The sequence below is a fragment of the Ursus arctos genome, unplaced genomic scaffold (genome assembly GCF_023065955.2).
Source record: "Ursus arctos isolate Adak ecotype North America unplaced genomic scaffold, UrsArc2.0 scaffold_2, whole genome shotgun sequence".
NCBI lineage: Eukaryota > Metazoa > Chordata > Mammalia > Carnivora > Ursidae > Ursus > Ursus arctos.
Genome location: NW_026622874.1, coordinates 7,962,332 through 7,989,037, shown reverse-complemented (window position 1 = coordinate 7,989,037; position 26,706 = coordinate 7,962,332). Strand labels below are relative to the sequence as shown.

The 26,706-nt window shown below is 46.4% G+C and overlaps 1 protein-coding gene across 4 annotated transcripts in view; it reads right to left on the bottom strand.

Moving 5' to 3' along the window:
* Positions 1–7,092: 7,092 nt before the first annotated feature.
* Positions 7,093–26,706, bottom strand: part of WDR26 (WD repeat domain 26) — a 38,648-nt gene continuing 19,034 nt past the window's right edge. For 2 of the 4 annotated variants that reach the window (XM_026509495.4, XM_026509494.4), the window contains exons 8-14: positions 21,005–21,145; positions 17,911–18,030; positions 16,005–16,150; positions 15,628–15,706; positions 15,218–15,347; positions 11,627–11,812; positions 7,093–9,090 (exon numbers count right to left, since the gene is read on the bottom strand). In XM_026509495.4, the coding sequence (XP_026365280.1) occupies positions 9,065–9,090; positions 11,627–11,812; positions 15,218–15,347; positions 15,628–15,706; positions 16,005–16,150; positions 17,911–18,030; positions 21,005–21,145 (828 nt within the window). In that variant the 3' untranslated portion in view covers positions 7,093–9,064. Of the gene's footprint in view, positions 11,813–15,217; positions 15,348–15,627; positions 15,707–16,004; positions 16,151–17,910; positions 18,031–21,004; positions 21,146–26,706 lie in introns of all 4 variants that reach the window. The other 2 variants (XM_057315571.1, XM_057315570.1) reach the window with 1 other exon arrangement.

Genomic DNA, 26,706 nt, shown 5'->3' with positions numbered 1-26,706 from the left:
GGGGGTCTGAGCGTGTGGTTCCACGGCTCTTCCAGCAAGAAGTCCGTCTGGGAAGGAAGGAAGACACGATGGAGCGACAGGATCCAGGCCCCCTTTGTGCTCGAGACGGTCCCACTGGAACGGGCTGAGGCCTGTGGGGCCAGGATCGGAGACCACCGCACTGGCTGCCGTCACGACGGAAACCAGAGTCGTGCTGGTGACAAGCGGCAGGTGTCGGGCGGATTCGTGGCCAGCGGGAGCAGGGAGGCTGAAGCACCGTGAGCACCGTCAGAGGCCGGTGGCCTTGGAGGCAGAGGCGCTTGCATGCCGCATGGCCTCCTCTGGCTTCCGGAGAGTTCGTCAGCGAGGCCTTGTGCTTTTCAGCTGAGCTGTTTGTGAGAGTTCTAGGAGTCCGTAGTCAACGTGGTTTGCACATCTTGGGTCCTGAAGTAGCTGAGTTCCCAAACAAGGGTCATTCCCACTGAAGGGTTAGTGCCGTGAACCGCGGGTATCACGTTAGACGTTAGAGTGTCGCTGTCGCGGGGTCATTCACAGGGTACTCAGGCCTGCGTCGGGCTCTTTCAAGTCCTCGGGAAGAGCTGCTTTTGTGTTCGGTTGCTGCTCAGGAGGCTGGGTGGGCACGACTGGCTTCCCTGGGGACCTGTGACCCAGCAGTCCCGTCATCTGCTCCAGGTCCCACCGAATGCTGGCACGTCGTCAGAACGTCCACTTAGCAAGCAAGGTCCTGTTCCCATCGGGGCCCCTGTGTGCACGTGACCGTGATGGGACAGAGGGCACAGGCGGAGTCTGCATGACACAGAAAGGCGCCTCCCTTCTGTGGTTGGTCAGGGGACCCGACCTCGTCACCCTGTCTGCTGCTCTGGGGACCACGTGCTTTTGGGTGAGGGGCTGGCACTTGAGCGGGAGGGAGCTTGAGTCCTTCCTTTGTTTTTACAGCTCAGTTCACAGAAATCGATAATCTCTCGAGGATGTGACGTGGAATCAAGTCGGATGAGGAATGACTCTCCTTTGAGGGCTGATCTCACCGCTTACTTGAACCATGGCCCATTTCACAGATGGCAGGTACGACCTGTGCAGAGCTGTACCCAGCGGCTCGACGAGAAGGGACACGTCCTCTCCATCAGGCAGAGGCCCAGGGGCACGGCCGGTCCTCGTGTGGCTCCATGGAGACAGTAACGGGACTCATGGATGTTGCTTGGTCATTTCGTATCTTACTAGCTACGTTCTGGGTTTATCCCTAATCTGCCCCGACATTGACATCGTTACACCTGCAATGTTGTCGTATTTTCGTTCGTATCTCTGCTAGATAAGGCTTCTTACAACACACGACCATGGTACCAGCAGCATCACTGTGCGTAAAGCAGTCATTCCTTAGGACGAAGCAGGCGGGTGGTACTGACACGGCTCCCCCCGGCCCTGCGGTTGGTTCGTCTGCCCTGGGATCCAGACAAGGCATGTCCTTTTCATCTGGTTAATGTCCCTGCATCTGCTGGGCTCCCTCTGGTTTCTTGCAATTTGTTGCAGAAACCAGTTCATGTGACATGGCCGTCAGGTCATTTATTGTGCGGAAGCTCCAATATTCTGGATTTTGCCGACCACATCGTCTGTACTGACTTTTCAGTCGGTCTTCAAAACTCGTTTGTCGATTTATGGCACATCCTCCGAGGCCACAGAGCCGAGCGTCCGGTACCGTTCCTGCTGCTGTAGACGCGGGCCCCCAGCTTTCGTAGGTGGAGGAACTTGTCCGGAGCTTCGCGTCCAGTGAGGATTCAGAGTCAGGCCTGAGACTCCAAAACCACGATTTGAACCACTGGCTCTCTAAATTCACAAAACGATTTGAAGATACTCAAATTTATTGTGGGGACTTTCACAAGTCTGTTTGATTGATTACTTTGATTATGTGGAGAAAAGTCTCGATAAATTTCCAAAGCATCATTTTCTTCTCTGACCTATGACATTAACTAGGATCAGTAGAGTGGGCCCTTCACCGATCTTGGACAAGCGTGATCAGTTTTTAATAGAGGTGAGCGGCCATCTGGAACCCAGGGAAGTTTGCGGTCGTGGTCAGACACGCTCAGAGGTGCCCAGTTGGAGTCCCGGCACCCTCCAACCAGTGAGTTTATTTCAGCCTCCTTCCCTCCGTTGTAAAGCAGGAGTCGGGGTGTCTGCCCCACGCAGCTGCCTGAGAACGAAGGGGCCCCTCTGCAGTGACCGGCCCATGGCAAGCACCCGGGACCCCGAAGCCAACCCCTGGTGCTCATCACGCTCCCCCACAGCCAGACACGTGTGCGCTATGCTTGGTCCCTCCTGATGCCTCCTCGATCCTGCTTTTAACTCCTGGTCTCCTTGCCGAGGAGTAGAGCACAGTCCTGTGGCCCAAAACCCACCAGAAGGGGATGCCTGGGTGGCTCAGTCGGTGAAGCGTCTGCCTCCAGCTCAGGTCATGATCCCGGGGTCCTGGGATTGAGCCCCGCATGGGGCTCCCTGCTCAGCAGGGAGTCTGCTTCTCCCTCTGCCTCTGCCCATACCCCCCCCCCCCAGTTCATGCTCTCTCTCTCAAGTAAATAATTTTAAAAAAAGGCCTTGAGTTTTAAGTTTCTCTGGAAAAAAAATTCAAGACGTCATGAAATGATGTAACCAAAAATCATCCACTTTTAAGTGGAAGGAACTGAGTTGTGTTTTAAAATATAGCTCTTGGGGCACCCGGGTGGTTCAGTGGTTAAGCATCTAACTCTTGATTTTGGCTCAGGTCATGATCTCAGGGTCGTGAGATTGAGGCTCCCCCCCCCCCCCCCGCTGGGGGTCGGGCTCCATGCTCAGCATGGAGTCTGCTTGAGATTCTCTCCCCTCCCTCTGCCCCTACCCCTACCGCAAATACAGCTCCCGACTCTGGGATTTGTTAAGGTCGGGGAGTTCTGTATCCCTGGTCCTGGGGTCTGGCAGGAGAGCTTGATGTAGACGCAGAGTCTTGTGTGTCCAAGTCTGCAGAGTAGAGCCGTATTTAAAGAAAACAAGAGCAAAACCTCCTACCTGTTCCTCAGGTCGCCACAGACTCCCCCCAACTGCCCGCCCCACGCCGACCCTTCCCAGGGGACCGTCCTTCGGAGGACTCTGCTCCTAGCGGGAAGCCTCCTAAAGCTCACTTCTGCAGGAACTCTCCCCAACGGGACAACGATCTTCTTTCTCCTTTCTCATGAACACAAATGTGCTGTGGGTTTGTACACACTCAGTGCTTTCTCCAAGATCCTTTTCGTTTTGTTTTCAATAAGCAGGTTCCATGCCCAGTGCAGAGCCCAACACGGGAATTGAACTCACAACCCTGAGATCTGGAGTTGGACGCTTAACCCGCTGAGCCACCCGGGTGTCCCTCTCCGAGGAGATCTTTGAATAACCATACAATGGGGCACCTGGGTGGCTCAGTCAGTGAAGCGTCTGCTAAGTGTCTGCTCAGGTCATGATCTCAGGGTCCTGGGATTGAGCCCCACAGCAGGCTCTGCTCAGCGGGGAGCCTGCTTCTCCCTCTGCCCCTCGCCCCTGCTTGTGCTCTCCCAAATAAATAAATAAAGTCTTAAAAAAATAAATAACTATATAATTATTCATTAGGAAATAAACTCTAATTTCAAACTGATATTTTCTGTACTAATCAACATATGCAATTCCTAATGCATAATTTCAGATACAGTAATATTTTTGAAGAAAATGGGGCAGGCACATGATTCCTTTAAAATGCAAGCTCCTGGGGCGCCAGGGGGGCTCAGTTGGTCGAGCATCTGACTCTTGATTTCAGCTCAGGTGGTGATCTCGGGGTTGTGAGATCGAGCCCTGAGCCAGGCTCTGTGCTCAGCGGGAGTCTTCTTGAGATTCTCTCCCTCTGCCTCGACCACTGTGCTCTCTCTCCCTCTCTGAATAAATAATTCTTTAAAATATAAATAAAATGCAAGTGTTCCCTAAATTTTTCTAAACTAATCCATGATTGCACAACTGCCCTTTTTTTATGGTTTGAAATTTTTTAGTAATCTCTACACCCAACGTGGGGCTTGAACCCTCGACCCCGAGGTTGAGTCACACGTTCCACTGACTGAGCCAGTCGGGCGCCCCTGGCACAACCGCCCTTTATTTATTTATTCATTTGACAGAGAGACAGCCAGCGAGAGGGAACACAAGCAGGGGGAGTGGGAGAGGAAGAAGCAGGCTCCCAGCGGAGGAGCCTGACGTGGGGCTCGATCCCAGAACGCCAGGATCACGCCCTGAGCCAAAGGCAGACGCTTAACGACTGAGCCACCCAGGTGCTCCACAACCGCCCTTTAAAAAAGACATCCCAACACATGGGGGGGCGCTTCCTTTGATCCCAACTGAAAAACGCCAGGCAGGTATGTGGAGTTGGATTCAGCCGTCAGCTGTGCGAGGCTGGAAGCGGTTCCACCAAGTGCTCAGGCGAACGGACACGAGATCAGCACAACGTCTTACTCATTCTGTTTATTGGATTGAAGGGGATACAAACGATTGGTAAGTGCGACGCACGGACATGGAAAAGGTGTACTAAAAAAAAAAAATGCCAGTAAAGCAAATCAAAGTTAATGTAGTTTCAATTGAACAAAATTTTAAAGACGTTCAAATACTACACATTTATAAAATAAAAGTTAACAGGGTGTTTTGTAAATAATTAGTAGAACAAGTGAAAATAAATATCGGAGACCTGAAGTTTTTATGCTTTAATGAAATAATAAAGCAAAGAAGTTTAAACTACTAAATATAATCTGAGAGGCAGTTAAAAAAAACAAAAAAACAAAAAACAGAACCCCCCAAATTTAAAAACACAATCCTTTGAAACACTGAATCCGTCCATAGCGAATAGTTATTACAGACCAAGAGCTCTAAGTGTTAGCTAGTTCCACCACAATGCCATGGAAACCGCGACATTTAGGTCTCTTGAGATCAGCACGTAAGTTCTTCTCTCGATCTCTCCAGCTTGGTTTCTAAGTACAAACATGCTTCTGTGGATCTAACCCCTCGACACACACACACACACACACACACACACACACACACACCCCTTTCAAGGAGCCAATGACATTTTTTTCCGTGCTTAGAAATGTTACGATTCGGTTTTAGCACATTGACCCTGATAATGAAAATGCTTGAGTTAAAGATGGGGACACATCTCAATCTTATAAAAATAGACCAGTATTAACCAGACCCTAAACTCAGAGAGGGCACTTCACACGTGCACAAAACTAGGAAAATTGACAAGAACCCAGAAAGCGGTTTCTAGGACTTTTTATGAATTAAGTACTCTCTCCCCACACAGTCAACACACACATTTTTATACTATCAGTTTTCAATCAATCCAGCCTATCTGGATTAAGTAGACAGGGGATGGGTTTTTATAGTTTTTGTTTCTGCAACTATAGGGCAGCTACTATAACAATAGCTTAACAACACTGAACATTTCCATGAAGTTCACCCTGTTTTTAAAAAGTGTCTAAGTGTAAATTAATGCAAATTCGCCTCTTCTTTCAAAGTTAGCCATTTACAGGAAGTCAGATATCGTTCTGAAAATGCAAGCAGTATTTTGGAGAATAAGGCCAAAAGAGAGCTGCTGAAGCCTAAATGAGAGACTAACGTAAAATTAAATCAGGATGTTTACGCATTTTAGAGATGGGACACCAAGGACATTAAGAAAAAGGTCTTCTTTCCTCCCCATTCAAAAGCCATTCTTCTGCTGTCAAAGAAACTGACACAGAGAGCTCCCTTTCAAGAGATGTGCAGTCTATTTACCACTGAGCAGAGGTGATAGGGTCAGTTCGTGTGCAGGAAACAACAGCCTAAAAAAGAAAATTTCAAGACGGGGAGGGGTGGGAAAGAAGGGTTTTCTATTAACGTCACAGAACGCCGTTCTGGAGGGAGAACATGCCTAAGAACAGAAAACACCCTATTTCTATGGGTGTTGAGTGCAGATGAAAATCTGGCCAAAATTGGGATTTTTTTTTTTTCCCCTTTCAACTAGCAGGCTCCTTTAATCAGCTCGTTCGTATTTAAAGCTAGGCAATTCCTGTCTGTTCTCCCACCCACTAAAATGGGCCCACCTGTCGGGACTCTTGCAAATCTTGCAAAGCTGTTCAGACTACTTACCTGGTTTTAATACAACACGTTTGCCTTGCCTAGAAGAGTAGCAGAAATGAAGCCGGGACAAACACTAATGACACGAAGCCCAGAAGGAAAGCTGTGCTGTCGCCCCCCGCCCATACCTGGCCCCCCACCCCAGCTCCTCACCACCCCCCTCCCCCCGCCGCCCCCACCAGTCCTGATCCTCAAGTCCGACGCTGTACTATCCAGAACCGATTGTTCGGAGGAAAAAGACATTTAATTTCATACTTGCTCCAGCCCTTAATCAATGAACGACAACATTTTTAAGCGAATGGAAATGAGCCTACTAACCTGATTTTTGGAGCCCAAATTCTCCACTCTATTTTATCTATGTGCAAAAAGTATTGGTACTTTTCAATTTATGCATCTGTTAGTATCTCGTGCTGGCTTGCCAGTGTCCTCACTCTCGAGCCTACAGACTACGGCACTGTCGGAGGCTGTCAGGTTATAGCTACGGGTCAGCCCGTCCTAGGTCTCCTCTCGGTGACCTCACCTTGCACAGTCCCCGCGTGGCCCACGTGTACCAGACGGTCGCGGCCGCTGGGGCAGCTGCCGCCTCGCCGGCCCGGAGCGCGCCCCCTAGCGGCTACGCAGACCTCCGCACGCTTGTTACTCTGCCCTAGTGGTGTTCCTTGTAAACGCACCTCACCTCTGTGCCACTTCCTAAAAAAATTATTTTACAGTGTTTTTAACGGAAAAACTCCGATCTGGGGCTGGCTGGGTGATGCCCGGGACAGACCGTGGGCCCGGCCGGCCCTGACCGGGCACGAATCTCAGACAGTGTCACCGGCCGACCCGCGCCCGCGGCAGCTTCTCCGCCCGCCGTTCGTGCGGACGCTTCTGTAGAGCCGGGGGTGTGTTAACGGCTTCGGGGTTTAGTGAACCACTGAAAACACGAAGGGGTTTAACTGCACTGAGGTAAAGAGAAGTTGCCACTTAATTATATACAGTTACCAATGAAGACTTTTATTCAAGCTCAAAGTAAAAAGTAATTTGAGTTAAGAAAAATGAAGTAGCAGATAAACTGTAACATATAGTTATTGTAACTCAGAAGTATCAAAACAGGAATTCTCGATTCTCTAAGTGGTGGTCTCTGCAAAATGGAGCTTAAAGAAATCTTTTACATACCAATTTGATAAAATAATCTGCTGACCACGGTCTGTCACTTTCTCTATGAGCTTTTGAGAGAATCCACTATTTTAAGGCCAATTGTGTTTGTCTTTCTTCTCCCCTCCCTGACTTTCCCCGCTTCTCCCTGCGGCCCGCCCTGCCCCGCGGCCTCGGGACCATTCCCGACACCTAAGCCTCTCCCCGCTCTGCGTCCTGAGGGCGCCCACTCACTGCGGTGACACACTGCAGGCTTGGCTGGGCCCCAAAGGGGACTTAGTACAAGCCCTTTTCTTCACCAGCATCTTATCTCGGGGGTTCGCCCTCTCCTCCTCCCTGCGTAACAGCTGCGGTCCCCTCAGAGCCTCTACTGAGAAGGGGAGGGAGTCTCGAAGGAGACGAAGTCGGAGGCGTTCAGCTGTTACCGGGTTTAAAAGCACAATGTGAACATCAGGCTTTTGGCTTATTTTAAATGTGAAATTCTCAATATTAAAAGTGCTTTTCCGCGAAGGAGACCTTTCCTTGAACTAAAGGGGCAGGGGAGGCAAGGACACCTGCAGCACCAGTATAGTATGAGGTTCAGGATGGCAATACCCGGAAAACCGAGGAGCATTCTACAAATTTATGTATCTCTGCAGGTCAGGATATCAAGGGCCATGAAGATAAACCACTATGAGGTTTTAAACCCAGTTTTGGTCTGGAACCTACTGAACTCTTGTGACAAGCTCAGGTGGACTAGGAACTGCCCCAGCGGTGACGCCTCCTCTCCACTCTCCTGCGGGACCGCCCAAGCTGGGAACAACTTGGAACGCGCTTTGCCGCAAACCTAAGCTGACTACTAACTCTCCTGGCGGTAGAGACTGAAAATTCTCTTTCTGAATCTTGAATTTCTTCAACATCAGGTACTGATGTTCCTTCAGGAATAAAACAAAAGGGGGGAAACCTTCACGGTATGACTCTGGATTTCCTGTGCAAGATCCTTCCACTGTTTCTGGGCAAGTCTCACGTGGGATTCCAGAAGAGCGTCAGTTATACTGCGTATCTAAATCAGAGAGGAAACTTTTTGAAGCTGGTTTAGATTCCAAATGTATACAAATGAAGTCACTTTAATCCTATAAATACTTCTTAATTTATTTTTAAAAAATTGTGCTGTTAACCCTTTTACGGGGCAACAAGCTATGTGAAAAGTACAAAACTTTTTGTCAAATGTAATATTGAGAGTGCTTTTGACATAGTTCACTGGTTTATCATCTGGATCAGTATATACTGCGCAACGGGCAAGGCTAGAATCCATGAACCAAGCTGCAAAGATCTCAAGCTAAATAAGGCGGAAAGATTTTGGAGAAACAAAAGAAGGAAATTCTTTCCTATCCAATGTATACTCTTCAGACTAATGCACTCCTTCTATCAAGCCTTCTAAACTGTTAAATAAAGTTTTCCAAACAAGCATTTAAACTTCATTACACAGAAGAGCAACAAGAATGGTATCCCACCAGACAAAAGGCAGGAGGGAAAAAAATATATATACTGAGTTCAGTGGGTAAGCCTGAATGTAGCACAGTTCTTCACAACCGATGGGGGGATAATTCAACATGGTGTCCAACAACGTTCTAACGACGTGCTTCATCTCAACTGGTTACTATGAAGCAAGGTGTAAATGTTTGGCCCCAATCGGGCTTCAGAAATGGTTCTTTTTTCATGACGAGCATGTCTGTCCAGCTATCAATCATGTTTGTTTGCACCAAATCCCAAGCCATTAAAATACGACTAATTTTAAGTTAAACAGAAGTCGTCTGCTCCACATTCGCCATCAACTATCCATGCTACTGCATTCCTCTGAATGAAGACAGGATGAAATGTGTTTCGGGGCCGGGGGCGGGGGGGGGGGGGAGAAGAGGGGAGGGGAAGAAAAAAGTCATCAGTTAGAAAGTTTTAGTATCAGCATCATGACATTACAAACCGTACTACCACTGAAAAACAATCGCACCACAGCAAGATCTTGGCATTTCCACTATGATCTTCAGAACAATGTGCCCGTATTGTGTCTTAGCCTGTATATTACAGTCTAAATTCACTACTCTGAGTATTGGTGAACCCAAGTGAATAATCAAATTAGAATCTCCTACTTTAAAAATGAAGCTTGAAAGTAGTTCTGTGGAACAGAAAATCTTTATGAATAGATGACAAAAGGAAAGAGGAACGAACGACCGGGCAGTCCAAGACAGGCGGGCACCTGTGACCGCATGCTTCGTTCGCCCAGCCCCAAATTCTGTGCCACCTTCCCAATCTCTGTTTTGGGGAAGGGGTCAACGAGCCTCCGGGATACAGTCAGTGGCTACTGCAGGCATCTTCACAGGGTGTACAACCAGCTTGTCACCCGTGAGCGGTCATACACAAAAGCTAGCACCCAGCCCTCAGCACCCCACTGGTCTACTTTCAGTCTCCATGGCCCTGCCCATGTGGGACATTTCACATAAATGGGGTCGCACTAAGTGGCCTTCCATGTCGGGAGGCTTGCACTTGGCGTATTGTTTTGGGATTCATCAACGTTGCAGCGTGTCTGCTTGACCAACCTCTTCCCCTTTATACATTCCTCGAAATGACACAACAGGGAACTCTACTGTTAGAATAAAAGGGCAGCAAATTCCTTTTTGAAATGGAGTCAAATATTTTTGTTTAAATGACTGAGAGTAGCTTAGGGTGTCATGATTTCTGAATGTCACCTTCTTTAGCCTCATCTGTATTTTTCAAAATTTCTATTCCAAACAGGTATTAATTAGTAAAAAAAAATAAAAAATAAAAAAAATTAAAAAAAAATTCACGTGGGGGGAAAAGAACCCAGAAAACACCTATGTAAAAGGCATATAGCCAAGTATCTCAGTTTCAGGAAAGCTGTTTTCCCGTTTTAGGTATAAATGAACATCGTTCTGGGGCTGCACCTACGTTGCCAAAACACAAGGCAGAGTTGCCGCGCTGGAGCTGGACCAGATCTAACAAGGGCGCCAAGGTCTGGCTCACCCACCACGGTGTGTGTCCACATCGACTCGACCCACCGAACAGTGGGGCAGCTTTTGCTTCACGGCCGTCGAGGCATAAGCTGAGAAGTAGGTCTAGAGCATATCCGCTTACGGGCACATCTGTTGCTATCTACCTAATAGTTTCCCGCGTCTTCAAATCGAATATGCTTCCTTGAAGAAGTAATTTCCAAAGGACTAATAACATCAGAGAAACGCATGTAGTCAGAGTGACGCAGCTGTAAAGCCTCCATCCTCGAGAGCGGGCCCTGAAGCCTAAGGAGGACCACAATTGGAGGCAAAGGGTCTCGGTCCCAGTGGATCTCCCAGAGGAACGACGGCTCGTCCCGCGGTGACGGAGACGCAGAAAGGCCCTTCGGGCTCTGAACGACTGAGCAGCGGTTCGCAAATTCTTCACCCACGTCCTCTTCATGCTCTGTACTGTCACCCGACCGCGGCTGCTCGTCTTTCTCGCTAAAACGTCTAGGTGGGACAGGCGGTGAACAAAACTCTCTTCACCTGTTTCCTTCTAACCAAACCGAGTATTTCACTTGCTCCGTTTGAAAGAAGAACAGTACGTCCTTTACATAAAATTTCTCATCGTGTCTTCCCTCCACCACCGATATCTTGCTCAACTGAGCCATGTCCTCACGGGAAAACCCTTCAGACTCAGGGCTGCGACTCCAGCTTCTCCCCCACGGAAATGAGGGTGGACCCGCCTCTCACAGGGCTGTGGCGATGGTGTGCAAGATGGCCCAGCGCGCCGCCGGGCCCGAGGCGAAGGACAGTTCGGAGTGTCCTCTCCCCGTCACGCCCGGTGCCCTGGGGCCAGGGGGCCACATGGTGTTACGGGTGCTTATGTTTAAGAGCAAATCGTTCTGAAGTTGTTCAAATTATTTAATAGCTAGTTCTCATGGGTGTGAAAGTATAAATGCTTCCTGCATCATGGAGCGAGATTTTCAGGATTTGCTAAGCTGAAAACACTAAACAGCTACACGGCTGCAAATGAGGTGGCAAGTTCCTGTTCCAAGTCTTCCCCAATGTCACCACCACACGCGCGCACACACACACACATGCCCAACATACGCATGCGCACACATGTACCAGACACACACACCACAGACACACCACACATGCACCACGTACATACACACACCCACAGCACATGTGCGCACACATACACGCACGCACACACCTGTATCTCAGGTTACTTAAACTCCTTCTGTGGAGAGAGGATACAATCTCTAAACGAGGGAGGAAATAAATTCTATCCCACACTTAAAAGTACTGCAACTTCACAACAGGCTGGGCCAGGCTTCACCCGGAGGAAACGCAGGGATGGTGTGCGGTGGTGTTACCTTCAATATTCTGGTGGTCTATAAAAGGTGCTGGTCCCCATATTCTAACAGTGCCATCGTCTGAGGCGCTGGCCATCATGGATGGGATCTGTGGGTTCCAGCTCACACAGTTCACTGTACGCGTGTGCCCTGTCAGCTCCGCGATTGGCAGTTCGCTACGTTTGTGCCAGATGTAAACCTTGTGATCTGAATAAAGAGGAATTCAGAGAAAAATCAGGGAGTTGATCTACTTCAACAAAACTAAGTGATCTGAAATTTATCATTCACCACACGCAGAACATAGGATTTGATTATTAGAACTTAACAGAACATGAATAGTTTAATAAATTACCTTACGACAAAAGCCGTTTTAACAAAACATACACTTCCCCTGTTAAAGGTGACGGATTAGCTCTCAGGTCATCACAAAGTCTGCGATATTCTTTAATACCCGAGAAACGGATCACAGTCAAGCTGTCTCCATGTAAACAAACGTAGAACAGAGACGATAACGCTCTGGAAATGGGCGGTGACAGCAGCCCAATGCGTCCACATCCGACAGCAACAGCGGAGACAATACAGCTAAACCTCGGCTGAGTGTCCCGCGTCCTAGGTTCCGGATACTTCACCTGACCGATTTACCATTTGCCCCACCACGGCGAGGTGGGCACTGCGCTTCTGCCCTTCCCGGGGAGGGGGCCCGAAGCGCTCCGACGCGGTACAGAGCCTGCGCTCCGGAGTCGACTACCCGCCTCACGCTGCCCTCCACCACCGACCGGCCCCGTCACTGTGGACACATCACCCACGCCCGGCGATTCTTCATCTGTCTGCGAGGACCAGACTTCCCTCATCAGGGCGGGAGGGTAAAATGAGTTTGTGTATGGAAGAGTCTGAGAAGCGCCCGGCACAGAGGGCACGCGTTACCGTGAAGAGGAACCTAGTTTCAGGTGACGGTTCTTAAACAGAAGGCAAATCCTGCGTGGGGGACAGAAGTGCTCCACCCGAAGACGTGTGGCCACTAGTGGCCGGCGCGGGAGCTCCCGGTGCACGCGCTTCCCACCGAGCCGCCCGCGGTGTGCCGACGAGTAGCTCATTTGTGGTAAAAGAACACGTCCTGCTTTCAAAACGCCTAACGTGGAGATGAAAGGCTGGGACTCCCTCGGAGCACTGTGTGTGTATGGGACGCAAAAGCTAAGACTGAGTTATACCCTCCTAGAAGGTGTATGAGGTTCAATCATTTTTCCTTGCATAAAATCAAATAAGCAAAAAAAGAGAAAAAAAAAAAAAACCCGGAGAGACAAACAGCAGATGAGCTATGCTTCCCCTTGAACTGAGGAAGTTCAGAAAGAAAGTCACAGTGAAGTGGGAATGTGCTGGATGCCCGCCTGCCGCCGAGGGGAGATGCTTCGGGAGCACACACCCAAGGAGGGCGTCTGCCAGAGAGGCAGCAAGCCCCAGGACTTGAAGGGGTCAGGGTCAGAGCCACAGGCTTGCTGACCGAGGTCTGCTGGCCGCTGCGGTGCAGGGAACCCACGGCTTGTGCGACGGTAAAAAAATAAGGCAGGTTTCCATACATTGCCAGAGCAGTGGAAAAGCTTGAGTAATGGCGCAACTTTTTTGGGAAAACATTTCCTAATTGCGCTAATCTATATTGGCATTCATGTATTTGGGGGTGTGGAAGGTTCTTAGAATATATTCCTTGCAGATAAATGACAAATGGATTAATGTGGTCATTTTGGGACAAATGGATAAGAATGTGATCAATGCATTCACTATGTCCACTTGGTGTTGAAAACATTTTTCAGAACGTAAACCACCTGAGTCATGAGAACACTCATCTCTTCATGTTTCATTTTTAGCCCTAAACAGAATGTAATGAGGTTTGATTAATTAATAATCGTAAGTTCAAGATTAGTTTGGGCTTTAAAATAAGAGGACTGACATCACTAGGAATAATGTAGCCACATGTATTCGGAAGCGCTTCTAGGGTCCATACCATATTTAGAAAGACTGGGGGGCATAACCAAGAGGGGAAGCCCACCAAGAGCAGGGCTGAACGGAGCTCGGGAGAGACTCGGAGTGGAGGGGGGCAGGGGAAGAGATAATAAGCAGGCAGGCACATGCTTGGACGGTGCCAAATGAGGAACCAGTGCAGAATCTGGGAGAAAATAACTGAAAAGATGTGAACTTTTCAAAAGTGTTACCTACAAACCAACTCTTCTCTCTTCTCGATCTTACCTGATTTTTTTTTTTTAAGAGAGTGTGAGCGGAGGGGAGGTGCAGAGGCAGAGAGAGACTCTCAAGCAGACTCCCCACTGAGCACGGAGTGCGACACAGGGCTTGATCCTATGACCCTAAGATCAGGACCTGAGCCTAAATCAAGAGTTGAACGCTCAATCCAGGTGGCCTGATTTTTTTTTTTAGAGAAAGAAATAACAGATAAATTCCTATGCTTCATATGAATTCCTAAAGGTCTTTGTTCTAATTCCTAAATACATCTTATACGCAAAGGGAAAACTCATGTGTTACTCTGTGATCCTCATATCTACTGAGATCAGTTTTTTGTTGAGATAGGGGTAGTCCATACCTTGGATGATAAATGGAACATCACCAACAGACTCCAGTTCCTTGATCTACGTTGCAAAACGAGATTCAGTGTTTGTAAAAGCGACTTCACTAATGTGCTGCTGTAGCGCTTAGAGCAGTACAGCGGCCACTCAAGAGAACTGTGCTGAATGAGATTTTGCCATGATTTGCCATTACTTATGCTTCTAGTGCCTTGCAAAGCACACTCACTTTTCTGTGTTGCCTATTTTGAACAATTTTTTTTTTAAAGGTTTATTTGACAGAAAGAGAGAGAGAGAGAGAGAGAGAATGCACCCGTGAGAGAGAGCAAAGTAGGCAGAGCGGCAGACAGAGGCAGAGGGAGAAGCAGACTCCCCACTGAGCGAGAAGCCTGATGCGGGGCTGGATCCCAGGACCCTGAGATCATGACCTGAGTCGAAGGCAGACGCTTAACGAGTGAGCCACCGAGGCGCCCCTCTATTTCAAACAATTTCTATTTTAAATGAGACTGACGACTTTAGGAACAGGCCTGCCTGCAATACAGATGTTATCAGACTAGAGAGTACATGTATTCAGAAAGTAGTAGAGATTCTAGAATTTCAGCTTTTCTGAGACCATAGGAATCCTCAAACTAAATTACTATTAATTATTTTCTTTGGCCATTAAAGAACCACTGCAGATCCTAACCAGAGTCGAATTTGTCTAAGTTCAGGTAAAACATCATAATTAACCCTGACTTTCTAGTTCCTATGAACCTCTGTACACCATCACGGAAGAGCACTGATTTAACTAAATCTTGATTTGACACGTGCACCATGCACACCTCCACGTGGCTAGAGCAGCCTTTGCTGATCTGTGATGACATGGAGGACTCAAGGCATTCCAAAAAGGGGAAATGAACAGTGTACTGGAGAAATAAAACTCAAACAGTTTTTAATCTAACACCCTGAATTTGCCTGGAGATGTGGCTACCCTCATGCACTGAGACAATGACAGAGCTCCCGCCCTGCCCACACTCGCGAACCGACGGCAGCGCACACAACTCACCTTCACTGCCACTAGCGATGAAGTCTTCGTTATGGCCTCCGAAACATGAATGGATCGTATAAAACCCTTGCGTGACACCTTGATACTTTCTTACTAAAACTCTGTCTTGCAAGTCCCATAAATGAACTCCCTGTAGGCAAAAGAAAATAAGACGTATTTATTCTTCCTCAACTCAAAAGAATTTTAAAAAGTAATCTGTGACTATCCCTTTGCTGATGGAACATTTTCAATTCCTATTTACGCAAAATGCCAACATTCTGATAAATTCATGGTGGACTCTACAAACTTAAGGATCAAACACATGCAGTAAAATTTAAGAATCTGTAAAAATATTTATTTATATACGTATACACCAAGTATCGTATTAAATTTTGAACTAAGCTGTATCTTTATAATTGTAATAAACTTACCTGAGTTGCTACATTTAACAAAGCTAATCGGCCATTCTTGGAAATAGTAAAAGACATAATGGGATGATCTTCTTGTACTCTGTAACCAGAAAATAATCTGTCAAAAGCAACATACTAAGAATCAAGAACATTCAAATTATTAAAATATCAGATGTTCTAGCTTAAAACACTGCAAATTTGTCTGTAAATAGTATGACAGACTGTATTTCCATCAAGCAAAAAAATCCGAGTTCATGGTTACCAAGCAGCACCTGACCACCAATCCCTTTTAAAGTCAAACCCACACCCAAACATAAAAATTCTTCTCGAACAGCGAGTTCCACCACACATTCCAATATAAATCAAACAATTATTTAACGGATAAAAAAAACCGTTACATGTTCCTATCTGTAAGGTCCTCGAAGTTGTACCCCCGGATCCGCTGGTGTGTGTCTGACGCCAGAACAGTCTTGCCGTCGCTCAAGCACCACAGGCACTGCACTCTCACCCCTTCCCAGGAGTCCAGGAGGTTCCCGTCTAGATCCTGAGCAGAAATGCACTATTAACCCCGTTACCAAACAGCGCTCGGAAAGCAAAGATCCAAAGAATCTCTTAGCAATATCTTTTTGTATTAAGTTTTTTTCCTGCTTGACTTAGTTGTTCCAGAAGTGGTTTTCATCATGAAAATGTGAATATAGGTCAAATTTCACTACAACAATACTTTCGGGGAAGGGGGACAGAATCTCTGTAAAATCTGTCTTCCCTTCAATAACCAGCTAGGCACGGATAAATACAATACACACAAAGAAAGAAAGAATCCCCAAGTTCCAAGTGAAGGTCTCACTACCATTGGGAAAGAATTCAAATGTTCCTTTAAAATGCACTATACTGGGATCTGTCTGTGATATGGAAAAAATTACTAAAACGGTAATTGTAGCTTTATGGAACTTAGAGACTGTTACGACATTTTAAAGACATCACCAAATTTGTAACGTGTTCTACAGATCAAAGCCCTAGGATCATCATCTTGTTGAAGATTCAGCGTTCTGAGAGGCACCCCATTTCCATTCCACAGACGTGGGAGCTGCCAAGGCCTGGGCCCTGAAGGTGTCAACACCATAGGGGACGGCGGGGTGAGCAGACACACGTGGTCATCTTGCAGCCAGGGACTCAAGAATAAACGGCTTCGCTGCCGGAAGGTACAGCATGGGGACCAGCTGGGCTGCGTAGCTGAAAGTTGTTGCTAAGAGAGTAAATCTTAGAAGTCCTCACCACAACTGTGAATGGGAACAGCTGATTACTGTGGTGGTAATTTTCAATGCACACGAATATCAAATCATTATGCTGTACACCTGAAGCTAACATAATATTATATGTCAATTATACCTCCGTTAAAACAAAGGAAAAATAAGTAAAAAATCCAAGTAGTACAGTATATTAGCCCACGGACAGAAACTCCAAAAATACGTTTTTAAACTATGGGGAAAATCAGAGATAGACCAATAAGGTGTGTTGAGACTACTGGGGGAAGAAAAGAACTCGTGGCTCACATAACCATGCTTTGGTGACAGGACACGAGGTTCCACGAGTGCCACAGCCGGCCTAAGAAGAAGAGACACCGGTGGTTTGTGCTGGCCACACGGAGGCCGCTATGACTGGTGATCTCTAGCTACACTGAATGATTTACGGGATTCGTGATCTTGTTTAATTGTAATCGTGAGACCACATGTGGAAGTGCCCACTGGCAGCAGGCCGGGCCGTGACGCGAGACATGGAAACCAGGTAGACGGTGATGGCAGAGTCTACCTTGTCACAAGACTGGTCACCTATTCCTTATTGTCATCATCCCACCAACCCGAGATTAACGGGGCAGATACTAATCAGAAGATACTTCAAATAAAGACTGGAAGGTTCTCTGGTAGCGCTCATCACCACCTTTAGTCCTCACATATTTAAGAGGGTCAACTTAAGAAATTCAGCATATTTTGGATACAAAAAACCTAAAGCCTCAAAATTAGTACTAAACATTTTTAATCCTATCCATTAGAAACCCGTTTATGAGAACAAAATATTTGGTAAAATAATATTTAATGTTTTACTAAACTCGAAGTCTAGACTTTGTATAAACATTTTTAAATGGTTAAAAAAAGAAAAAAAATGCAGAAAGTTCTATCGGACGGTGCTTATTTAGAAAGATATCTAAGAATCTTCTTCACAGAATATATTTCATGAAAGCGAGTCAAGTGACTGCTTTACTTCAACAGAAGCAGCCGGCCCAGGGGCGGGGGCCCAGGAGGTACTCACACACTGGTAGAACTGCCCGCGCTGACCTCCAGTTACAAAGCGTTTTCCATCTGGATTCCAAGCCACGCTCGTCAAACTGTCCTCATGAGACTGGCTCATTTTTGTCCTTAGCTCTCCCGTCTACAAAGAAATAAAAGTGTGGCTAAGACCTTCAAGATAGGCTTCTAAAGGGAATGTATAAAGAAAAAAAAATAGTAACTGGGGTATCAGGTTAGTTTGGTATTCCTAATTAGAGAAATGAACTGTTCTTTTTTATTTATTTTTTTAAAGCTTTTTTTTTTTTAAAGATTTTATTTATTTATTCGACAGAGATAGAGACAGCCAGCGAGAGAGGGAACACAAGCAGGGGGAGTGGGAGAGGAAGAAGCAGGCTCATAGCAGAGGAGCCTGATGTGGGGCTCGATCCCGTAACGCCGGGATCACGCCCTGAGCCGAAGGCAGACGCCCAACCGCTGTGCCACCCAGGCGCCCCAGAAATGAACTGTTCTAACTGGCCTTACAAACCAAGCAAGCAAGCAAGCCTGCTGCGCTCCGAAGAGGAATGAGCAATCTAGACCCGGGAGCTGAACATTGCTCAGCACAGGTGACCCCAAGAATAGGTCTCATGAGATAAATTCTAATAAAACTCTCATCTTCAATTATGTTTATAAATTAAATCTATTTTCCCCAAGTAAAATGAGAAGCTCAGGGCTACATGCTCTACTCGGAGTCCCCAACTTCTCCTCAGTCCGTGGTTCTTCACAAATTTTATTCTACAACTGTGGTGACTGCCACTAGCAGTTCCTCAAGCACATGATTAACGAACAGAAAGACCAGGGCCCTGAACTAAGGCAAGGGTGCAGCAGTTCTCAATTATGTAAAATTTCATATTTGAGATACTCAAAATGTAGTAGGGAAGATGGGAAAAGAGAAATGAAAATTATTTTTCTGGTATCTAATTTTATTTCAACTAGAAGAAGAGAACAGAGGACTTTTATACTGTTTAGCATAGCTGTTTTAGAGGATCCCCAAGTAAGAAAGACTATTCACTAGTTACAACCCTAAGATATCCTCCTGTTATTTTTTCTAAGTTATCCAACTTAGAAGGTAGACACATACCATTTAATCTAGTCATTTTGTTCATGGATTAGAAACAGGCTCTGAGAGATAATAACTGCCCTTGGTATAATAAAAAGTACATGGGCATAATTTTCCTGTGAGAAATGGGTAATCAAAAGTAAAAAGTGAAAACAAAGTGGGCCAAGTACGAAAAGCAAAGAGGGCACAAAAATAGAGAGCCAGAGGTCTCCCTTTATACTAGGGAAAAAAAAAATCAGCAATCTTAAAACCTTCCCCCATACTGCTAATAGGTCTCTTTTTTGGGTTGCCAGATAGAAACAGTTAAAAATAAAAGTTCAGAATCCCAAGTACACATGCAACGGCTGAATCCTCCGCATTTTGTGTTCACACACGTTAATACACTAAGCGCTGAGGCAGAAACGGTCTTTTCTGCTGCGCTGAGGACAGTGGGTATATGAGGGAGTCTATCATTAGGAAACTACATCACAATATAAAGAACAATGTGCAAACTGACTGAAAACCAAGTCTGTCAAGTAACGCACAGCAAAACAGTTCAGCTAGAACACCCTCTAATTGTCCAGAAACTCAGAACTGACTCAAAGGAAGACTACGGCAGCCATCGATTCTGTCTACTACTATATGATTAGGACTCCATACGTCTTCTCTTTGAGGGGGGGGGGGGAAGCTTTAATGGGAAAAAACCCATTTTGTCTTTCAGGTCAGATTCATTCCAGTCTGTTCTACTGAGAAAAAGCCGTTTCTTCTCTTCTGGGCTTTGCCGTCCCCCCGAACCCAATTGCAAATACCGATGACACACTGGTTTGATAAAAATGGCCTAAAGGCATTTGGGGAACAACTGGGGATTTTAATTATGAAACGAACATTAGATATTAGAGAATTAAATGATAGCTAACGTTCCTGAATAAGATGAGGACGTGTTATATGGGGGGCATTAAGTATTTGGTGTAAAACATCGTATCTGTAATTTCCTCCAAATGTCCTGGACGTGGATGTCTGTGTATGCACGTCTACACGTGTGCACACATGCATGTCCACACGAAATATACAGAATGTTCATCGCTGAATCAGAGGTGGTGGGCAAGGGTCACCGCTGTCCTCCTCTACCTTTCCTAGTATTTCACAATTTTCGTAATGAAAAACTGGGGTTGAAACCGAAGTAGTAAGGGAGCAGTAACGAGACCGTCCTGCGTGACAGCAGGGCGCTCTGCCCCCTGCACACTTGTGCGCAGTTTCAGCTCCACTCTCTCAGTAAAAACCAACTCATGTACAGGTCCCCGAACTCACAGTCCTACCCCGTCAACCTACATGGTACACTCAGACCACAGCCCCGACCAGGCCCTTGTCTCAGGGCAGAAAAATGAAAAGAACAGCATCTAACCAGCCATCTTACAGAACGAAGTTAAAAAAAAAATTAAATTGGAACTATAAGGTTTCGAAACATAGTACAAAAATAATGGAACTTAAAGCTAATTTTTGTTTAAAAAAAAAAAAGGGACCCTGGATAAAGGTCAAGTTTTCATTTAGAAACAGTAACAGATTCCTTATTAAAAGTACTGAAACATCATTACTTTCCCTAAACTAGATCAGCATATTAAACACAGTAAGGAGATGACAGTATGACCTTGACCAGAACAAGAGATCTGGTTCCCTGAAGATGTTTGCAGACTTGAAAGGTAAGTTTTGCATACAATTATCAAACTATGAAACCACCGTAAAAATCTTCTCAGGGTAAAAGTACCACGGTAAATAGTACGAATTCCACAGTACAAAGCACAACATTCCTGAACATACTCTTTCGGCCTTCTTTTAAATACTCTATTCTGCTCAGCAGGACAGTTAAGTTGCTAAGCGTGGACACCTGGGCTCCATGCGCTGAATTCTCTTTTATGAGGTTTACACTCTGGTCACTGAGGCTGAGTGGCCGTGTTCTAGCGAGCAAGAACCAAGCTATAAGGAGAGCGTGCAGGATGGCCACGCTGGCCTGAAGGGCTCAGGCACGGACGAATGTGCTCACTTGTACATTCCAAAGCCAGAGCTCAGAGCAGTCGTCTGGGCCACAAGCGACCAGGTAGCTGTCATCCGGACTCCACGCGATGTACGAGACGCCGTAAGCATGTCCTTCTAAGGTTTTAAGCAGTTTTAGCAGGTGTGTATCCTAGGAGGGAAGGAGACGACGTGGTTAGAGTCCCCATGGTCCATGGTTTTCTCGCCATCAGAACTGAAATGGCTGCAAGGATATATGCTGATGATGTTAAGTAAACCTGAGGACCTTTCCCCAGACTTGACCTACTTCCCCCTACCTGAAGCCCCGACGGCTTGGTTCACAAAGCCTTGCTCACACTACAACACCCAGTAGACGTCTGCTACACACCAGGCACGGGGTGCTGGAAGGAAACCAAAAGCAGGTGCACTAACAGTGACCTCTTATTTATGAAAATGGCTTGACTGAGAACTTCTGCACCATGAAATTCACCCTTCAAAGTATGCAATCCCGTGACCTTGAGTGTGTTCACGGAGTTGTGCAGCCACCATCACTATCCAAGCTGAGAACTTTCTCGCTGCCCCACAAAGCAAGCCCATGCTTCCCCTCCCCCACGTCCCTTTCTCCACGGATTCGCCTGTTCTGGACATTTCACACACACGGGATCCTACAACGTGGGGTGCTCTGTAACTGGCTTCTCTCGCTCAGCGGAATGTTTCCGGGGTTCATCCATGCTGCAGCGTGTGTCAGTAACTCACTCCTTTCCGTTGGCCGACAGTCCTTTCTACGGACATACCCTACTTGGTTCATCCACTCAGCAGCTGATGACCGTGAGGCTTGTCTCCAGTTTTTGGCTACTATACACAATGCTGCTAGAACTACAGACAAGTTTTTGTGCAGACCTGCGTTTTTGTTTCCTTTGGCTACACACCGGAGTGGAGCTGCCAACTCCAGCTCTCGCGTTTTGAGGAACTGTCTCCCGAGTGTCCACACCACGTCCCCTTCCCGCCAGCAGCGCTGCCGCTCTTTAGTGGTACTCAGTGTGAGCACTGGTCCCCAACAGTACCTCGGCCAATTCTCATAACCTGAAGGTTAACTATTCCTCCCCTCCCCCCTAAGCGGACACCTTTGCTTGAGCCTAAGGGGCTCAACTTTAGCCTGTGAGTGCTGAGCTGCTGAAGACTCTTAAGCTGGTGAATACATAACAGAATATTTGGTTTTAGGAGAACTTGCATGACGATGTGGAAGATGAATCAGAATGAACAGACATGGGACACAGACACCCCTCAAGAGCCGACATGAGCCATTACAATTAAGACAAGAAAACAAGGTCCAAAATGAATAAAGTCTTGACTGAAAGAGGTCAGATCAGAATGTACTTGGGACATAAAATATGTATGACAGGAGACAAGAAATGTCCAAAGACAACATGGTTTCTGCTGTATGGGGCAAGGATAGACGTGCACAGGAAACGGAGCCAGCGGGGATTTGGCTGGAGGTGGCAAAAAGCCATGAGTTAAGTGTTAGACTTTGGTCAAAGACTGACTGAGACCAGTACTGGGCCTGTGGAAGTCTAATGGCGAGGACCCATAAGCAGTTAAAAATGGGTCTGGAGGGGTGCCAGGGTGGCTCAGTCGGTTGGGCATCTGACTTTGGCTCAGGTCATGATCTTGGGGTCCTGGGATCGAGTCCCGAGTTGGGCTCTGTGCTCAGACGGAGTCTGCTTAGTCCTCTCCCTCTGTTCCTCCCCCCACTAGTGTTCTCTAATAAATAAAATCTTAAAAAAAAAAAGAGAGAGAGAGAGAGAGAAATGGGTCTGGAACTCCTACGATGAAACTAGGTTGGTAATTATTTTGCCAGAAATGTCACTGACAAATGGATGTGTTTAATGTACTTTGTTTCTTCACCGGACCCTACGTTTATCACTTATTCCACCACCTAGTCCAAACCGCCATGTCTGACGAAAACGAGCTAACACTGCCACTACCTCTGATTCCTCCCTGGGAGAAGGCTAACAGGCACCGCGGGTCAGAGAGGCCGGTGTAACCTCACGAGACGTCCGGGCTTTTGGATGCGCTCACAGTGGTGCTTCGGGGCCACACAAGCAGTCTCCTCTAAACTCATGATGAACTACTTCAGAAGTATTTAACTAAAACACTAATTGTTTCAGCACGCTAATATAATCCTGTAAAAACTAAAGCTGAAAAGAAACGGGGATACAAATGAGAGACCTTCACAAATACAGTGTCTCCACACTAACCCACTATGTTCATGGAACCTACTTCACTGTGCCCAGATTTTGGGTCGGGAAGCTAAAATGTTTTTGGGGGGGAAAGGTAAGAAAAGCTGTTAAAAGAAACCAGGCTTTGGGATCACATCACTTCAAATCTTTTTTTTTTTTTTTTTTTTTTTAATAAAGTAGGTGTGGAACCCAACACAGGGCACGATCCCACAACTGTGAGATCATGACCTGAGTCGACGTCAGGAGTCAGACTCTCAACCAACTGAGCCACTCAGGTGTGTCCATCACCTCAAATCTTAAGGTCCTTCTCCATGTATTCTGTTTTCTATCCATTAAAACACACACACACACACACACACACACACACACACACACACAAAACACATACTCAAAAAGATCACCAATTTTCTTATTAGTTTTTCAAACAGTATTTGACATAATAAAATACGATCATACCGAACTCTAAAACCCACGGCATCTCAGGCTGGCATGAAAGCATTAACCCTGCGTTTCCCAAGCTCATCTGGCCACTAAAGCCCTTTACACGTAACCCCAACTCCGACAAAAGCGCTCTGGTCTAAACTCCGTAGCCAAGTACACAAGATCCTGCTTGACTGGCGGCTACCAACTCCGCTAACCTCACGGGCCACTCTGCAGTGTAACCTCCTCCCTGCGACTGCCCAGACACCAGCCACGTTCTCCTTTCCCACGTGTCCCGGGGGGGCCAGTAGTTAATGGTTTTGCCTCAATGACGATTTACTCCTTCTTCTGCTACGACTCACTCGTCTTACTTTCCAGTTCTGGGGGGTTTCTCCCTTGAGCCCCTGTGGCACCCACCACAGAACAATTACACGGCACTATCATGAGCTCACGGTAAGGCCTCGCATAAGCCTATGCTCAGTAAATATGAGCTAAATGAAGGGCACGGGTGACACAGTGCTGCCAAAGAAAACCTAATAAAGCATAGTTTGAGATGCTTTCTGTTCAGACGTCTTGCAAATAATTGCTGAAATACGACTCCTCAGAACGGTGTTCAGAGACCACGATCGGATCCACACAATTTTTCTAGTCTGATTTCCCACTCTTTGCCTTACTCATCCTATCCTCTTATTGGACAGTGGGGGAGGAGAAGGTAAGGTCCCTCTCTTCCCAGAATGCCCTCTCCTGTCCCTCCCTGTGCTGTGAGCATCGAGGCTCAGACCAGGCGCTCTCACCTGGGCAGCGTTCTGCACTTTTGTGACACTTTGCACGTCCTGCGTGAAACATACTATGGGGTGTTTATTTCCTTTTCTACACCGTACGTTCCTTTCCCAGGCGTTACCTGCAGCCTACACGTAGTCAGTCAGGGACAGAGGCAGGGATCCTTGAACTTAAATGGGAGGACAAACGCACATCTTTATTTTCATTAACATAGGCTGAAATTCAGTATTTCCTTCAATCTTGAATGAAGGCAATCAACAAGGTAACAGCAGGTGATACACTCAGTGCATTAGCCTTCTCTGTATCAGGTGACTGTTAATAAAGGACTCTCAAATATTTTCGTACCACATTATAGTTGTTGCAGCTATCTTGAAATATTTATGCTCATCACTACTTCAAAATTTGATGGTTGTTAGCTCTCTTGCTAGAATTTGTTATTTTATTTTTTAAAAGATTTTATTTATTTGAGAGAAAAAACAGCCAGCGAGAGCAGGAACATAAGCAGGGGGAGTGGGACAGGAAGAAGCAGGCTCCCAGCAGAGGAGCCTGATGCGGGGCTCGATCCCAGAAGGCAGACGCTTAATGACTGCGCCACCCAGACACCCCTAGAATTTGTTGTTTATTTATTTATTTTTAAAGATTTTATTTATTTATTTGACAGATATAGAGACAGCCAGCGAGAGAGGGAACACAAGCAGGGGGAGTGGGAGAGGAAGAAGCAGGCTCATAGCGGAGGAGCCTGATGTGGGGCTCGACCCCATAACGCCAGGATCACGCCCTGAGCCGAAGGCAGACGCCCAACCGCTGTGCCACCCAGGCGCCCCAGAATTTGTTGTTTAATGTGTTAATAAAAAAGAAACATATTGGGGTGCCTGGGTAGCTCAGTCAGTTGAGTGTCTGCCTTTAGCTCAGGTCATGATCCCGGGGTTCCGGGATCGAGCCCCATGTCAGGCTCCCTGCTCAGCGGGGAGTCAGCTTCTCCCTCTGCCTCTGCTCCTCCCCCTGCTTGTGCTCTCTCTTTCTCTCAAATAAATCTTAAAAAAACAAAAAGCAACATATTGTTATACTGGATCTGTTTTTATACTATTTTGATAACCATATTTCAATAATTGGACTTCCTAGATAATTACTATGTAACATACACTTTAGTTTACTATGCGTTTTGATTTATGCATTTAACAACATCATTCTGCGGGGGGGTCCACAGGGTCATCAGACTGCCAAAGTACTACATGGTACAAAAAAAGAATGCCTGCTTCACGGCAAAGAATAGGTCTTATTTACCACCTTTCCATCATTCATAGCATATTGCAGGTACACAAAAATTGAGGTATGCTCTCAAATTTGATTCTTTTTCTTTTTAAAAATCAACTCTATACCCAGTATAGGGGCTTGAATTCATAACCCAGAGATCAAGAATTAAATGCTCTACTGACTGAGCCAGCTGGGCGCCTGACTCTTTTTTTTTTTTTTTAATTTAAATATTTTATTTATTTGTCGGGGGGGGGAGCACGCACGCACAAACAGGGGGAGCAGCAGACAGAGGGACTTGGGGCTTGATCCCAGGATCCTGGGATCATGACCTGAGCGGAAGGCAGACCCTTAACCAGCTGAGCCGCCCAGGCACCACCCCCCTATGGCCCGTTTCTCTATTTTTTTCAATGTAAAAGTCCACAACTTTATTTGGGACTAATATCATATTCTAATTCTAAATTTTAAAATAAGATGATTTAGTTATGATTTAAACCAAGTATTTCTCCTTAACCTATTTAGAGGCATGTACTTCTTTTGATAGGTTAATAAATGTTCCATTGGCTAAAAGAAATGGAAATACTTATTTCTACAAATCTGTAAGTCATCTTGTTATAAACAAAGACAAAATCTGATTTTAGAGAGAACTCAGAATTTTAAATCCAGAATACAGTACTTTTTGTATATAATAAGGTGGAGGGGGTGTTTAACAGAAGTTCCACAGATCACACAAGACAATGAAAGATTTCAGAAAGCAAACGGTAACGAGTCTTTCCTAACTTGTGACAGAATGGTAAATCGAATATTAACAAAGATACAAGTGGGCAAGGGGCACAAAGAGCAGCAGGCCTGGAGTACAACTATTCCCGGATTTCAGTCTAACTTTGCCACTTACTAGCTCTGAGAGTTTGGGCACTTAACGTCTACCTCAGTTTCCTGATCTGAAAACAAGAGATGGGAGTGTCTCACAGAGTTATTCTGAGGACTGAACCAGATCGCACACGCACGGATTATTAGCACAATCACCAGCACGCACTTACTG